Here is a 15,366-nt window from a genome sequence, read left to right as displayed (position 1 = left end):
CTTCAGGAAGGCATCTCTCTGAAGAACTGGCTTCTAAAATGCTTGCCACTCTCTACTGATTATAGAGGGAGTCTGGAAAAGTAGTTTAGATAAATAACTTTAGAAAACTAAAGTCAGTCAAATGAATCCACCCGTCAGATCTAATTCAAATGCCTTTCATGCAAATGTATATAACCTGTATAGAAAATGAGCTATGCATATAACTTTGTTTATATACTATATGTATAGCCTGTCAAGATAACTAGCATTTTCATAGAAAAAGGAAGAGTTTGGGGGAATTTAAAGTTACAATAATACATTGCTACCAGTAGATAAACTGAAAGCATTCTGTAAATGAATAGTGACACTTTGGAATTTTCAGTGAGGCTAATTGGTCTAATTTAAGAATTTGTCTGAATGTCTCAGTAAGATTTGTAGCTAGGAAGCAACTTTCATGAGTTTGAATTAGATCTCAGCACCCCTTGTCCCCAAGGGCTGTGAAGAGTTGGCGTAGTAGGAAGTAGAAACAGAAATAAAAAATGTGGATAAGAAAATATCATAGATGTCTTTAAGTAACAAAAAGGAGATGTGAAAATTGCCCTCATACATGAAGAAAAACACAACCTAAAATGTTGGAGGTGCAATGCCAGCTCATGTTGCTCTAGTCTGTTCCCTTTCCAAAGACTATCTTACTGAGAGGAATTGTAACTAAAATATGCATCTGGAAGACCATTTGGGTATGGAATTACTACAGACCCATAACCATATGTAGGTTGTATTTATAATAAGTGTACATTTAAAAAAAAATGAAAGTGGAAGAGAGAGAAAAAGGGAAAAGAAGACAAAAATTTTCCCATTGTCCAGAAATCTGTACTATAGCAACAAAGTGGAATTAACATGTAAAGAGACATCTGTATCTAATTTAAGCAATTAACTCTTAAAATAAAATAATATCTTAACAGTGTTATGACATTAAACTAGGCAGATCATCGTGTAAAATGTGACAAGACTGACTGTTCTGCAGTTATCCACACTTCCATACAAGTGGGGCAGTAGGAATCTCACTCTAGTTGATGATAACAAGTAATATGACGTAAATGTTTTTAGCATGTTGTCAGAGGAAGATGCAACATATGAAGATAGACTTAATCTCTAATTAATAAACTAAATGTAGTTTTATTTGTGAGAAAAGATGAAAATATTAAGAGATGAGGTTGTCAAGAATTAAGAGGAATGAGGTAAGTGTGATCATGGAAGCTATAAAATAAGTAAGGCAGGTAAGTTAATTTTTGTCATTCCAGAAACTGAATTTAGGAAAACAGAAAGATTTGGCAGTTCATAGAACAAAAAGATTCAGGTATCTCACGAAGTGTGTGATGTGATAATCTTTTTCTAAACAAAAGAAAAATATGGGTGGAAAAATACATAGTATACATCTATCCTGAATACTCATTTTCATACAGTTTAGCTTGAGTCCATTAGTCCAGTGACTGATGGTTTTTGGAGGCCTACCTTTTGGGGAAGATGTCAGTGTTCATGTCCCTAGGTCATGAATCAACAATAAATTCATTTCATGTATATACTTAAAATATATTTTAGGATTACTGTTATTTTGATTTGTTGTCCTGTTGTATGTAAAGAGGTACGAGTTAAAGGCAGCTTATTACCATTGGAGGTAACTTAGGAGGTCATTCAAAACAGATTTGAGTAAGTCTAACAAAAACAAGCTTATATGGTTCATCGTTGTAAAGCATGTGCACCCATAGTTGATGTAACTTACATAATAAAATGGCTTTGGGAGTATTAACCATTATCCTAATTGCAGAAAGAATTTAATGTTCATCTAGTATCTCACAGAACAGCTTTTGAGTAGCTCGGCAAGATGTTCCCAGGCTTCTGAAAATTTGGGCTTGACTGTAATAATAAACCATATAATTTCTCCAGTTTCAAATATGGTCATTATCTCTATCGCATTAAATGAGAACTCAGCAGTGTTACGTATATTTCTACTGATATATATTTATCTATGAATTAACTTTGTTACAGTTTCAGTTCACATGAGTCAACATATTGTTAAATCTGTAGTACTGTGCAATATCAGGTTATTTTTCTTTTAGAATACCATATACTTAGTCTTAACTATTTTTGTATTTCTCTTTTGTAATACTTCTTAAAGAAAACGGAGTTCAGAACTTCTCCAACTAATTGATCTGGACTTCTCAGTTAGTTTTACATTACTGGATTTGCCTCCTGTAAATGAGTACGACATGTATATCAGGAATTTTGGTAAAATGAACACTAAACAGGTGGGTAACTGATTTTTAGTAATATTTATATCTTGGAAGTGCTGATTCTTGTTTTGGAAAATAATTTTCTGTACAAAAGGAAGTTACTAAAGCTAATAGGATGGTAAACTAATGAATATGTTTCATCTCTCATCCTTAATAACCATAAAGCAATAATATAACATCTTTTTGGTCAGACAGGGCATATTCCTCCTTTCCCAGTTAAAAAACAGCTGTCTCTTGTGTTTCTTCCCCATTTTATAATGGACTTTCTGTACGTTTGTGGCTCACTGTCCCAGGAATGCTGGGCTTAGCATTTGTGCACAATGTAAGACTTTCTGTATTTTTGCAGTATGTCTAGCACTCCTGGACAAAATCTAGCTGACTCTGCATGCACAAAATGGCTGTACTGTCAGTGTCCGTTTCCTTGGGCGTGAATTCACAAACAGAAGAGGTTGAGCTCATCAATCAAGAAATGGATATTTAAGTTCTATTCAATTATGTTCTGTCATTCTTAGCTGTGTTACCCATATGTTATCTTTCTACTTCAGGCTTATGTTCAGTATAATGAGGATAATATTGAGAGAGACATTCAGACTGAGGAAGTTGAGACATTGGAGAAATGGACACAGCATCCAGGAGAAAGTGCCCTTGTATCTGGAGGTGAAGAACATTTTAATCATAGTCATGTCTGGATGTATGCACATAGGCTTTCTCTTTTGAACCCTCCTATTGTCAGGATTTGAAATGGGGCAAGTTGTGCCAATAGCAACCTGCTGCAGACACTCTGAATCCCCTGATCTGATCCCATCTGCTGATGGGTGGGGAAGGAAAAAGTTCTGACCTCCTGGATTGCTGTTTCTCTTGGCGGAAGATAAGATTCCTCAATAGATCTTGTTTTTCAGTAACATTGTTGCTGCTGAAGAAAAGTTGATTTGTCATCCTCATGGTACTTAAACATTACATTGTTCTTGCAGCTGCTTTAACTGATTCCTTTTTGAAGCTTCAAGTTTGGTTTTGTTTTTGGTTTCTCGTAGGTCCTATAAACAGCCAGGAGATGTCAGTGAATAGTGCTCTAACACCTAAAATTGATACACAAAGATTAGCAAATTTTCTCCGGTCTGCTTGCCAGGTACACTTAGTACTTAATATCCTTGGGGAGTTGTGTGCATAAGTATACAGTGTGGTAGATCACTTACAGTACTTGTTCTGACTAATTTAAATAAATTACTTAAATAATACTCATTATTGGTGAGATTCATCTCTCTGCAAAGGAATGGAACCAGAGCTGTGCAAATTTTACAGCTGTATTAAGCCCTACTTGCAAAGATATAAAATTAGCAAGAGTTGATAAATTTTTTTTAAATTTATCCACGTGCTTTTGCAAGCTACAAATAGCAAAACTGAAAGATAAGATGACCCTTTTATTTCTGTAAATATAATTGTGTTTGAAAGGTGATCGCTGTTTTGCTAGAGGAGGATCGAGTTGCAACACAGCCCAGGTGGAAACTAAGATCTCGACAAACCAGTCTGTCTATTAGTGATAGCTGTTTCCAGTTAAATACTAACCAGCCATTCCTCCATGGTAAGGGAACTTTATTATACACCTTTTAGCATACAGTGTGAACTCTTCTTCCTTATGCAAAGTGCCAGGCTCTTTATTGACTGAATTGCAAACAGCGCATATCAGGATATAAAGATAATGTAAAGCTCACTTCTTTTTGTGCCTCTAATCTTGCTGTAATTCTGTGCAGATTGGTTTCACACAGGGAACATCAGAGCATAGTTGCCGTGGAGCCAAAAATATAGCCAGTGATCAGCATGACATAGGGATGTCCTGCGTGTATTTTTTTGATCTGTTGTTGAAGGCCCGTCCCAAGGAATATCATTTCATTTAGGCTCTTTTTGCTGGCAGTAGGTCCCAAGTTACAAATAAAGCAAGCTTACTGAACTGGGAGAATATAGCCTGATACATTTGAACTGCAGCTATATCTTCCCCATAAAAACAGTAAAAGTTCAAATGAAAAGAAAATGAAAATTAAAACACCCGTGATTAGGAGTGAGAAGACCTATCACAACATGATAAACGTGCATTTTTTAGCATAAAAACACATGATGAAGCAGAAAAATGCATATGTTGATTCTATAGCCTGGCCTGTGCTCTCTGTTTCCTGTTTGAGACTTAGCTTCATTTTCAGTGTATATACTTACATCAGATCAGACTCTTTGATTGGCTTCCTTATGCCCAGATTTCTGTTAACTTCCTGACTCTGTTCCTTTTTACTTCCTATTTCCTTTCAGTTTTTTGGACTCCTTGTCCAGTCCCTCCTCTTTTCTGGTATAGCATCAAAATCAACCCACTGTTAATGGATATTTTCTTCATAATTACATCTTAGCTTCTTTGATTGTTGCTATAGCAGCTTATTATTCTTTTTCAACTACAGTGAGCTTTCCTTTTTTTCTTTCTTTTTTTGTGTGTGTGATTTAGACCGAAAAATATCCTGCCTGTATGTGTCTCAAGTTCAGAGGCAGATGCTACTTTCTGCTCATGGATTACCTGAGAAGGCAGGTGTTACTTTACTGAACAGAAAGAGCATCATATGTGTCTGGAATATCTGGCAGCCTTCCAATCCTCAGAAAATTTTAATATGTGACTCAGAGGTATGGTTTAATAACATTGTGTAGTTGCCTATTGAATAAATGACTTTATTATGTATATTTTGTTTTCCTGTCTTGCTGCAAGTGGTAGTATATTTTAAAAAACACATTTGCCCGAGTGAGCAAAACCCTACCCTCATCCATATTTTGTTTTAATAGTAGAGCTTTGTGATGGTCATGCTTTCCCCCCCCCCCCCTTTGACTTCATTTCATGACTGGAGAGCAAACAGAAATAAAAAAGCTGGATAAAAGGTTGTCAGGACCCATTTCTACCTACAGCTCTTACCATACAGTTGAATCGCCCCTTTCAGCTTTGCAGCAGTAGATATAGTTAACAATTCTTTTGGAAAGAGAGGGCATACTGGAAGTTTTCTATCCTACTTCCATTTTGCATAAGTTGTCCTTCTGTAGCCAAATTCTGTAATCCAGCTTTTCTGGATTTGTATGATTAGGAAGAGCGAGCATGTTTCAAGTTATCAAATTTTTATCAAAAGTTATTATTATCGGTCTATTTCTTAATTTTAATGGTGTAAATTTTTCCTGGCTTAACAGGTGCTAAGTTGTTGCATTAGTCCCAGTAAAACACCGTTAGTGTTCGCCGGTACAACAGATGGTTCATTGTTGGTGTGGGATCTTCGGGAAGACTCAAGAATGCACCCTCATATGACGTTCAGTGGAACCGACTGGGTATTTAGAGTTCCAACATTTTCCACTGGTTAGTACCTGCGCATTTTAATTTGTTGTTTCACAGACAATAAGACTGACCACTGCAAATTCAACAGTCTAGTTTAGCCACATCAGAGATTATATTTAGTGTAGTAGAAGTTACCTATCAGTAATGACTGTAAAGGAGTGTAAGCCAGTGTAAAATATACACCAGGCAATGAGAATAGAGGTGGATCAGATGCAGACTCTAAGGAGCATTTTAATACTAAAATGGACTATTCAGCCACAACCTCATCTGCAGTCATTAGTGTAATCAATTTACATCGTGTTATCTGCCTGAATATAATTTGCATTTCTGTTTAATCTACATCTAAGCCCAGTTATTAAGATGGAGGGATTTTAAAAAATTGAAGTAATTTAAGACCATAAAACTCATAGTTTTTCAAAAGTCATTCAGAGGCTGCATTCAGTTTGCAAATTACGCCACCTAAATCTAGGTTTCTCTGTGTAACTATATGCATGTGAGATACATATGTAAGTGCATACAGATATAAGCTCTGTTAGAATCAGTGGAGTGCAGCTCTATGGGATCTAGGGAGCTATTCAGCTCAACTTAATGTATCTGTAAATGATTAGCTGAATTGAATGTATTGATTAGATTTAGTTCACTGTAAAGATCTTAGAAAACTAGCTCATATAGAGGTGCCAATTTGCGTCTTAATCTTCATGTTGAATGTCATCCTTACACATTTCTGAAAATCCAGCCTATGTAATTTTATCACTTCTGGATTCTATCCAGATACTCTAAAATTTGAGTCAGAATCATGCTCATTTATTGCTCATTAATCTATCAATTATTATAGCAATGTAAAAATCTTAGGAATTTCTCATATTTTTATTACATCTACAAGTGTCTTTTTATGATGTTGTCAGCACAGGGTATACGAATAGTTCTGGGGATCACATAATTGCAAGCAAGTAGCATATAAGCTAATAATAGTACATCAGTCTAACAATTAAGGTTGAATATGAAGGCCAAGTGTCAGAGGTGGTCTGGATAACACAGTAAGCTGAATTCTGACTTTCATAGGTTTACTTTTAGTCTTTTGTTGAAGGAACTCTGAAGCTCTGTCTGAGCTTCAGGGCCTAAGAGCTGTCTGGTTCAGTATCTCTAGAAATGCCTCAGTTGGCTGTTGGAAGCAAGATCTGGACATATGCTTTCATCTAGCTTGCCACATGAGCAAGACCTCTAGCGTTCGGACCACTTGGGAGTCCCAACATGTTCTTTCCAGGTTACTAATGGTAGAGGAATAGAGCAACAAAAATAACATGGTAGTCATTCCATAGTATTCCCTAGTTTAGAGATGGCTTAAGTTAGTGTTGCATACATATTGGGAGCCAGAAGAAAGTTTACTTTTCAAAAGTGCTTTTGGGTGACCTACTTTCATCTTTTTATGTTTTCTTGATATTGTGTTTCTTCCTTTTTTCTATACTTCTGATCCGTTAGTATATGAACAAAATAATGCAGACTTTTATAAACTTCCTTGTAATCTGTAGGCGACAAATTCAGAAGTTACAGAAGTTCATCTAGGGCGTATAAATGACATACTAGAACATCCAATCCAAATTATTTGATTCTGCAGTTGAATTGGTGCATCAGAGCCTTACAATTTTATGAATCTGATGGAAGTCGATGGGTCTTTTTGTCTATTACCAAGGTTTGGCCATGCAAATTTATCTAGATGAGTGAGTCATTAATCTTAGAGTAGTTTTAAAGGTATATAGTTGTACGTTAAGAGATCAGGAATGAGGTGCATATTCCATCAGTTTGACCCTTGATTTATCTCAATCTCAGGTGTAAATTGGTGCAATTTTGACTGGCACTGTGTTGCACCCTAGAGTGAAAAATAACCCATAGCAATTGTTCATTTGTAACTTTATTACTGCAAAATGAGTCCTCCTTTATTTTTCCTTCTTTTGTGCAAGAGCTACAACTTGATGTATACTGAGATATTATTCTTAAAAAAATACACACATACACACGCACACACGCACACACACACCCATCTCTTGTTCATAAACATATCTAATTGCAGTAGGCATGAAATATATATTAGGTGTAAAGTATATATTGAAGTAGGCATAAAATATATTTTAGTTGGTTGTTGATATAATTTTTTTTCCTTTTTAGTAGATTTAAGACTTTTGGTCTTATGTTGACAGTGTGCCAGTAGTCAAATGCATAGTATGCCGACAGTCAAATGCACGTATATGGTTTCATCTAATTGCTTACATAAGCAAACAGATTTTCATGGTGCATTCTTAGGTAGCCTTATGGCTTTAGTCTTAAATGAGGCTAAGTTCAATGTACAGAGCAAGTCTAGAAATTAAGAGGATCTGACATATTGAAATTGCTGTAAATACACATTTATTCTAAAATCTTATTAAAGGATAAATACAGATTTTCTTGTGGTGAGCTCTTTGTTTAAGGGTAGTTACTTTCTACTAAATCATGCTTTGGAAGTATCATATTCTTTCGATTTTGTCTTCCCTATTTAGCAAACATTTATTTATTGTTGCTTATGGAGCTTGAAATTAACATAGTTCTCTTTATGGAAACCCTGAAACGGGAGATTTTAATGAAATGTCTCATTCCATCACATGAATGATGCAGCAGCAATTTGAAAAATGAAAAGTAAAAACAAATGGTGAACCACTGATTTACCTAGCAGGTTTTTTGTTCATTTAGGAAACGTTTCACACTTATTGTATTTGAGACTTTTGCAAAGTAACTCTTTATGAAGTTCATTATTTGTCATTCTTTCTTTGTAATCATCATACTCCTATAAGCCAAAAATTGATTAGAGTTTTGTTGTTGTTTTTGTTGAAAATAATATGGTGCTTACCTTTAATTATTGTTAATTACAGATGGTATTCTAAACTTGGTAAACCACACCTCTTCTATACTAGCAGTGGAACCTGTCTTAACGTCTCTCTACACTGAGAATTATGAACTCTCAAGACTCTCTTATCAGGAGGGTATGTAAACTGCTCTTTAAAGGATCAATAAATCTGATGCTTTCTTTAGGTATTTAGTGAAGAAATATATCCTAGCCAGATTCAATTCATAACTGCATTCTGCCTTTTAAGTTCTCTGTTGTATCGATTGCATGCAACATCCATGTTGATTTTTCTGGTTTCATTTTTATGTAATGTTCCTTCAGTGTGGTTTTACCACAAATGTGGGTTCATGCTTGTTATAATCTCTGTTTTTAATATCATGTTTTGTTCATCCATGCTAAAACAAGTTATCACCCAAAAACTCCTTTTGGAGGTGGTCTTAGTGTGTCTATAATATCCCCCAAAACCCTATCTAAATCAGTGGAGCAAGCTGTTTATATCTGATAGCATGAAAAATATGCGACTGTACTTGGCAGTTCTTCCCATGTGCTTTGCTTAAATTTTCTTATGACCAACCTTTGCAAAGAAACTTTAATCCTCCTGCCTCAAAATTCTCAGGCAGCGTGCTGTATTAATCCCATTACAGATTTTCACTTTAAAAGCCATAGTAGTCCAAAGAAATGTGCTGCAGAGTGCAGGTTTTACAAGTTTTAATCTCGTTGCACTTTATGTTCTGTTCCCAAATACATGCAGAATCCAAATATTTTAAAAGATGCAGAAAGAGATCATTTGCCTCTTTGGTAGGATAAGCAGAACATACTAGTTTCATGCCTTTTTCTTCATGGGCAGAATTAGGCACTTTCCCTTTTTATGCCGCTGAGGGGAACACAAAACTTTCAGAGAATGTATTAGTCTGGGAAAGGTTTAAAGGTTTAAAAGGGTATCTTTTAAGATGAAGGTAGCATATAAATATAAATTGTTACTTTTCTTCCCATAGAAATGTCAGGCTGTCCATTCCAGATAGCGTCAATGGATGAAAATGGAATCCTCAATATGTGGGTGAGTAATATATGTATGAAAAAGGAGAGAGTATCACATGTTGTAATAATAATATACTTCTTCAAATATAGCAACACACATTTGGGGTTTTTTATGAGAATTGCCTCCCTGAAAAGTACAGCAACACTACTGGAATTCTCGTCAAAATCTTTGACGTGCCTCCCTAATGCCAGGATGTTAAGCTATTAAACAAGTACGTGAATTCATGAAGACGTGATCAGCAGTTCTGCTTCATAGGAATATGTTCACACATTTCTAGTAATTGGATAATGAACTTTGATCCTCTTCCACCCACCTACTTTATTTTATTTGAATCACAGTGGTATCAGAGACTGTAGTGAATGTATGTGGGAAGTCACATTCATAATTTATATCAAATAAATGTTCAAGAGGCAAAACGTGGAAATCTATGGACAAAATTACCCTTCCTAAAATACGATAGGTGGATAAGTCTCAGGTCTATTGCTCTTTTTGCTCTCACTGAAGTGTCTTCTTTGTACCTGATGTTTTCAGTCTCTCTCTCATATAGCTTTGTCCCAGGTATCTCTGGGGCAAACCTTTGCATTTGCAACATTTGCATTTGAGCTGATCTTGTTTGAGGAACTGAATGACTCAGTGGACAAAATGTTTCCCTTCTACATGGATAGTAAAGTTCCTTAAAGCTCTAAGTAACTTCAGTAGCAACAGATTCAGGTCTAATGATTTGCCCCTTCCACTTCTTGAAAGGGTAGTGAAAAGCACAGGATTTTTTTTTTCTTACATAGGTGCCAATTAGTGATTAAGTATAGGAAGTGATTTCCCCTTTTCTGCCTTATAACACTTGCAGGAGGGGATATCCAGCAGACATTTGAAGCTATTTTAGCATTGCATGGGATTGAGAGGGATGGAGAATCTGCCTGTAATCACTGTAATGTTAGACTTAGTTATCTAAACATTTCTTTAGAGTTATTTCATACATTCTTACAACTAGTTAAAAAAAAATTACAGGCTGGTGAATATTTATTGTTTATTAATGTTGAATATTGACTTTTCAGGTAGTTGTTGAATTACAAAAAGTTGATTTAGCTGGTTCACAGACTGATTTAGGTAAGTAATGTGCATTGGAGAGAATTAAGTGCATGGGTTTTGTGATTGTGAAGTTACTCGGAAAGAAGGGTCACTGATGACAACAAGTAGTTCAGATGAAGGCAAAATTATTGAGCTAAAGATTAATTCTGAATAGGACATATGTCTGATATTTTGGGTTATAGGTTAGGCATCGTGAGTCTAGTCTTCACTACTATCTGAATCTCATCTGCTAATCTCATATTGGCATTTGCCACTACAGACAGCCATATTTCTTAGAATGTTAAAGCAGTTTTCTGTGTCCCTCTGATAGCTCTTTTTCAAGGATTATGAGTTTTTATGTCCTTCTGAGTCCTCCTGTTTTTTCTTTAAGCAGAGGTTTTATAATGCTTTTATTGTTGCCTACATCTCCATTTTGATAATTATCATGACAGTTCTCTTTTTGGGAAAGTACTTAATTTGGTCTGAGGCGAATTATCCCACAAAAACCTAAAGAGCAAAGTCCATTCATTTTGAGTTATCTGAATAAAGAAAAGTCTATTTTTTGTTCTTTGAACAGATTTGGACTGACATACTTAGTTACCTGGAAAAGGCAGTGATTAAAATGCCGACACCTTTTAAAATACATATAAAAACAATAAAGTGGTGCTTTGTATTGTATACTAAAAGTTTTGATCAGTTTTGTCATTGATAAGCTCTTATGCATTGTGTGGCTACATTAAGTTGCTACAATTGGGTATTTATTTCTGTGGAGAGGTACATTTCAAAATGGTGTGTTGAACATGACTGTACTGTTGCCAGCATTCATCTTTTCCTCTTCAGAAAATTCTTGGGTTTTAAGAATTTGAATTATTTGTGCTATTATTTACTAACAAGTAATGTGAAGCAACTTTATGGAAGCATTATTACAGTTTCTCATTACTATAACTTACTGCTGAGGATCCAACTGACATCAATGTGCATTTTCACCATTGATCAAGTTGGGTTTTGTAGAATAATATTGCATGATGCTATATGCATATTATAAAAAAAAAAAAATTATTGAGTTTGTATTTTATAAGCTTTGCTTTTAAACAGAAAACGTTTCCCTGTCTCTGTGCTCTTTCTTAGATGTCTGTTAAAGATCACAAGTCTTCAGATTTGAATTCTGAAGTAAACTGTTCTAAATGATGCAAGATTTTTACATATCATAAACTATATCTATAAGAAACAATTTAATTATGAAGTTTCCTTTTTTCTTAGCTTAGGTTTTAATTTTATGATAGTATTTTTTTAGTAAAAAGTGCTTAAATCAGCTGCAGTTAAGTCTTTTTTGTTTAAAATTATTTTATGTAATTTTAGGTTTAATTCCTGGAGGGAAAGTGAAGTTAGTACATAGTTCTACTATAGAATTGAATAGCAGGTAAGAAAACTGTGGCTTTTAGATTTTACATGTGTATCTCACAAAGCTAATTTTTCCTATACCTTGTTAAATTACTGTTATGTGAAATATATTTAACAGTATGTTCATTAGTTTTTATTTTTTTAATGCACACTTTTCCCAGAGATGTTCATAGATATTTTAGAACAACAAGAGCTTCTATAATGTACTTGCATGGCTTTAGGAGGCAAGTTCCTCTATGTTTATATCATCTTTTACCTTTATATTTTCCCCAGCCTTTTCCCAAAGGATATGTGCCTGAGAATGCCACAAACACTGACAATGAAGTTTCTCTCTTCTAATCCTAATCATTTCATTGTTGGAACAAACATTGTGAGTAATATTAAAAAATTCATTTCACTGTTATTTTTTTGGTTTTGAAGGCTGCCACATTTACTTGAAATTTTATCAGTACAGTGTATATAAAATTTATAACTTGAGGCTATTATTAAAATTTAGTCACATTTGCTTGCTATTAAGGATCTTTCAAGGCAGCAGCTCTGTGAATTGTTTAACTTCTTATTGAAATACTAATAATGCAAAATGGTTTCTTTTGTTATTTTCCTTATATTATCCATAGGGCCTGGTTGGCCATGGTACAAGACACGATTTAAAAGTTCCTCCAAAGCTATTTAGACCCCAGCAGAGTGGACTAAGATCAATAAGTATCAATGCAATTGATTTCTCCCCTTTTGGAAAGCCACTATTTCTGGTATGAAAGCATTTTAATTTAATGAGAGTTTTGTTTTTTTAATTACTTAGTGAGAAAAGATTTCCAGTTTGCCATATTTAACTGGATGTGATAGGTGCTTTATTTTACTAATTCAGATCTGTCATGAAGGGTGACAAATACTCTGTCCTGGTGTTTGAACTTTGCTTTGAAAGAAGGAGCATCTGGCTCACAGAAATAAATGGCAACCTCACTTTAGCCATTAGCTTTAAAACTTATTCTTTGCTTTTACTGAAATTCAGCACAGCTAGCAGGTTTTTTGCTGTAAATGTAACCTCATCTGCTTCTCACTCCTGTCATGTATGCCTTAATAACATAGTCATTTTGGAGGCAAGATGTTTCCATTGCTGTGAAAGAATGATCTGTGGAGTAGCTGGGGGCCCTCCGTGCCCTGCTTCCTCTTCACGTCATTGCTTCGCAGTAGCCCGCTGACGGCCTCTTGGGCTATGCCTGGCTGCCAGGGGACCCATCCTGCCGGTGGTCAGGCGTGTTCGAATCTGGCCAAGCACATTTCAGATTAGAACCGGATAGAGTGAAATATGATAGACATTTGCCACTTGAGTCATGTGATTCATTTTATTTACCTGCCTGATGTTTTCAAGAATAGAATTGTACTTTTTGTCCTGCTTAGTTTGTTTCTTTCCCATTTTATTTTTTTTTATTTTTGACTGTGCTATAGGTTGGCTGTTCTGATGGAAGTATTAGATTGCACCAGATGACCTCAGAGTCTCCCCTCATGCAGTGGAACGACAGCACAAATGGCCAGCCAGTTATTGCCCTGCAGTGGGCTTTAACAAGACCTGCTGTGTTTTTTGTCCTGGATGCATCATCTAATATTTATATTTGGGACCTTCTGGAAAATGATTTGTTGCCTGTGGCAAAGCAGGCTATTCCATCAGATAAGTAAGTACATTACACTTATTCTTTTTTTTTTCTTCAATAAATATTGATATTATTATCTGTCTTTTTATTAGAGTTCGTGGGGGCTTGCTTAACTTCAAACTTTCATTAGAATTGCTTTTCTAAGCATGTGTTTTTGGGGGTTTTTTTTGTTTTCTTTTAAACTGCTTTTGCTGTGGAAAGAGACCTTATAGCAAGTGAAATTTTTTTTACACTTTTTACATATTATTTTATACAGTCTGAAAAAGGAAAAATAATGCTAGTATAAGTTAAAATCAGATGTAGTGTTATTAGTGGGACAGATGACTGAACATGGAGCAGTTGCTGTTTGTATGTGGAGAAAAGCTTTGTTCCCACTAAAGTCACTGAACTGCTTAAGTTCAAAGGTAGCTTTGTTGAGCCAGGATCAATATTTAAAGCAGTCAAGAAATGAAGATTTGGAGAATATTTCAAAATGCCTATTTATAATACGTTTACCAATATAAAGCAATATATTGTGTTTATTGTCACAAAGAAAACGAGGATGGTTTTGATTAGCTTGTATTCACCAAGAGTAGTGTCAGGGTAGTCTCACAGTACAGGTTCATCTTTACAAGCTTGAAATAATTTTAAAGTAATGATTAGAAATTGATTATGGAATCAGTGAAACAGTGGAAGAATTTTCTGTTCAAGTGTACTTGCATTAAGTAGTTGCGACTGGTGATCTCCTGAAAAGCTAACTAACATGCTAGGACTTGAAATAGGGACGAATATGACAGTATGAAAATAAGCAGAAAAAAGCTTAATTTTTTAGTTAAATATAAGTGATCTGCTAAATACACATTTGAAAAAAACAATTTCCATTCATTTTCTCTTGATTGAAAAACTAACCCTCTTTTGATTTCAGTGTTGTAACTATGGCTATAGTGGGAGAACCAGAAAAAACAGACGGTCTGTTAGGAATTGCACTGGCCAAAGAATCTGGACTGATAGACATTCAATATGTAAAGAAGAAGTGGGCATTGCCTCAGCCTGGGGAATCTGAAAAACTACATCTGCTTCTATTGCAGTCCTTCTAGAAACAGGACACATGTCTGAGTGTACAGATTATTGCAAAATATTTAGGTGATTTTGACTGTAATTAAAAGATTGGTAATATAATTTTGAATTTGTATATAATTTGCATATATTTTAAAGAGTATCAGTACAGTATTTCAGCTGAAAAGATATATTTTTGATGATTAAAATGACAGAACCAAATTTAGCAATATTGTGCTCGAAAAGAAGATGAACTGTGCTTCATTACTGAAAGGATTCTAGATGTGTATATTTAAGAAAAAATACTGAAAATATATTCCTATAAATTTCAGTGTTGTTTCTCATTATTCCACTTCGAAGGAAATCACAGCAGGTCCTTTGTCTGGTCAGCATAAACTTGTGCCTCTGTAATAGCAACCTGAGTGTATTGAGACTTTTATCTTTGGGCCTTTTACACACTAATCCTTGGGTGAAACTTTCTTATATCTGCCTAAATCATTATGTAGACATACCAGAGTACAAATTTACATTGCGTGGTACATTACCTCTGATTTTTGACCCTGAAACCTTGCAAAAGGAATACCTAAATAGCTTGAGTTCTCCTGAGACATACACTATTTGGATCAAAAAATGTAAACAACATGCAAGTAACATTTACTGAAAATCTAAATCCTTTGGATGTTTGT

The 15,366-nt window shown here is 34.9% G+C and overlaps 1 protein-coding gene across 4 annotated transcripts in view; it reads left to right on the top strand.

Annotated features, from left to right (window-relative positions):
• Positions 1-15,011, top strand: part of DYNC2I1 (dynein 2 intermediate chain 1) — a 32,631-nt gene extending 17,620 nt beyond the window's left edge. For 3 of the 4 annotated variants that reach the window (XM_067291925.1, XM_013952586.2, XM_067291927.1), the window contains exons 11-24: positions 2,156-2,285; positions 2,816-2,927; positions 3,302-3,396; positions 3,720-3,849; positions 4,753-4,925; positions 5,475-5,637; positions 8,517-8,627; positions 9,487-9,548; positions 10,583-10,634; positions 11,955-12,015; positions 12,270-12,366; positions 12,614-12,745; positions 13,443-13,666; positions 14,550-15,011. In XM_067291925.1, coding sequence (XP_067148026.1) covers positions 2,156-2,285; positions 2,816-2,927; positions 3,302-3,396; positions 3,720-3,849; positions 4,753-4,925; positions 5,475-5,637; positions 8,517-8,627; positions 9,487-9,548; positions 10,583-10,634; positions 11,955-12,015; positions 12,270-12,366; positions 12,614-12,745; positions 13,443-13,666; positions 14,550-14,721 — 1,714 coding nt within the window. In that variant the 3' untranslated portion in view covers positions 14,722-15,011. The remainder of the gene's footprint in view (positions 1-2,155; positions 2,286-2,815; positions 2,928-3,301; positions 3,397-3,719; positions 3,850-4,752; positions 4,926-5,474; positions 5,638-8,516; positions 8,628-9,486; positions 9,549-10,582; positions 10,635-11,954; positions 12,016-12,269; positions 12,367-12,613; positions 12,746-13,442; positions 13,667-14,549) is intronic. The other variant, XM_067291928.1, reaches the window with a different exon arrangement.
• The last annotated feature ends 355 nt before the right edge of the window (positions 15,012-15,366 follow it).

Source organism: Apteryx mantelli, chromosome 2 (genome assembly GCF_036417845.1).
Source record: "Apteryx mantelli isolate bAptMan1 chromosome 2, bAptMan1.hap1, whole genome shotgun sequence".
Classification (NCBI taxonomy): domain Eukaryota; kingdom Metazoa; phylum Chordata; class Aves; order Apterygiformes; family Apterygidae; genus Apteryx; species Apteryx mantelli.
The sequence above is the reverse complement of the archived record's forward strand: the minus strand, read 5'-3'. Positions and strand labels throughout refer to the sequence as shown.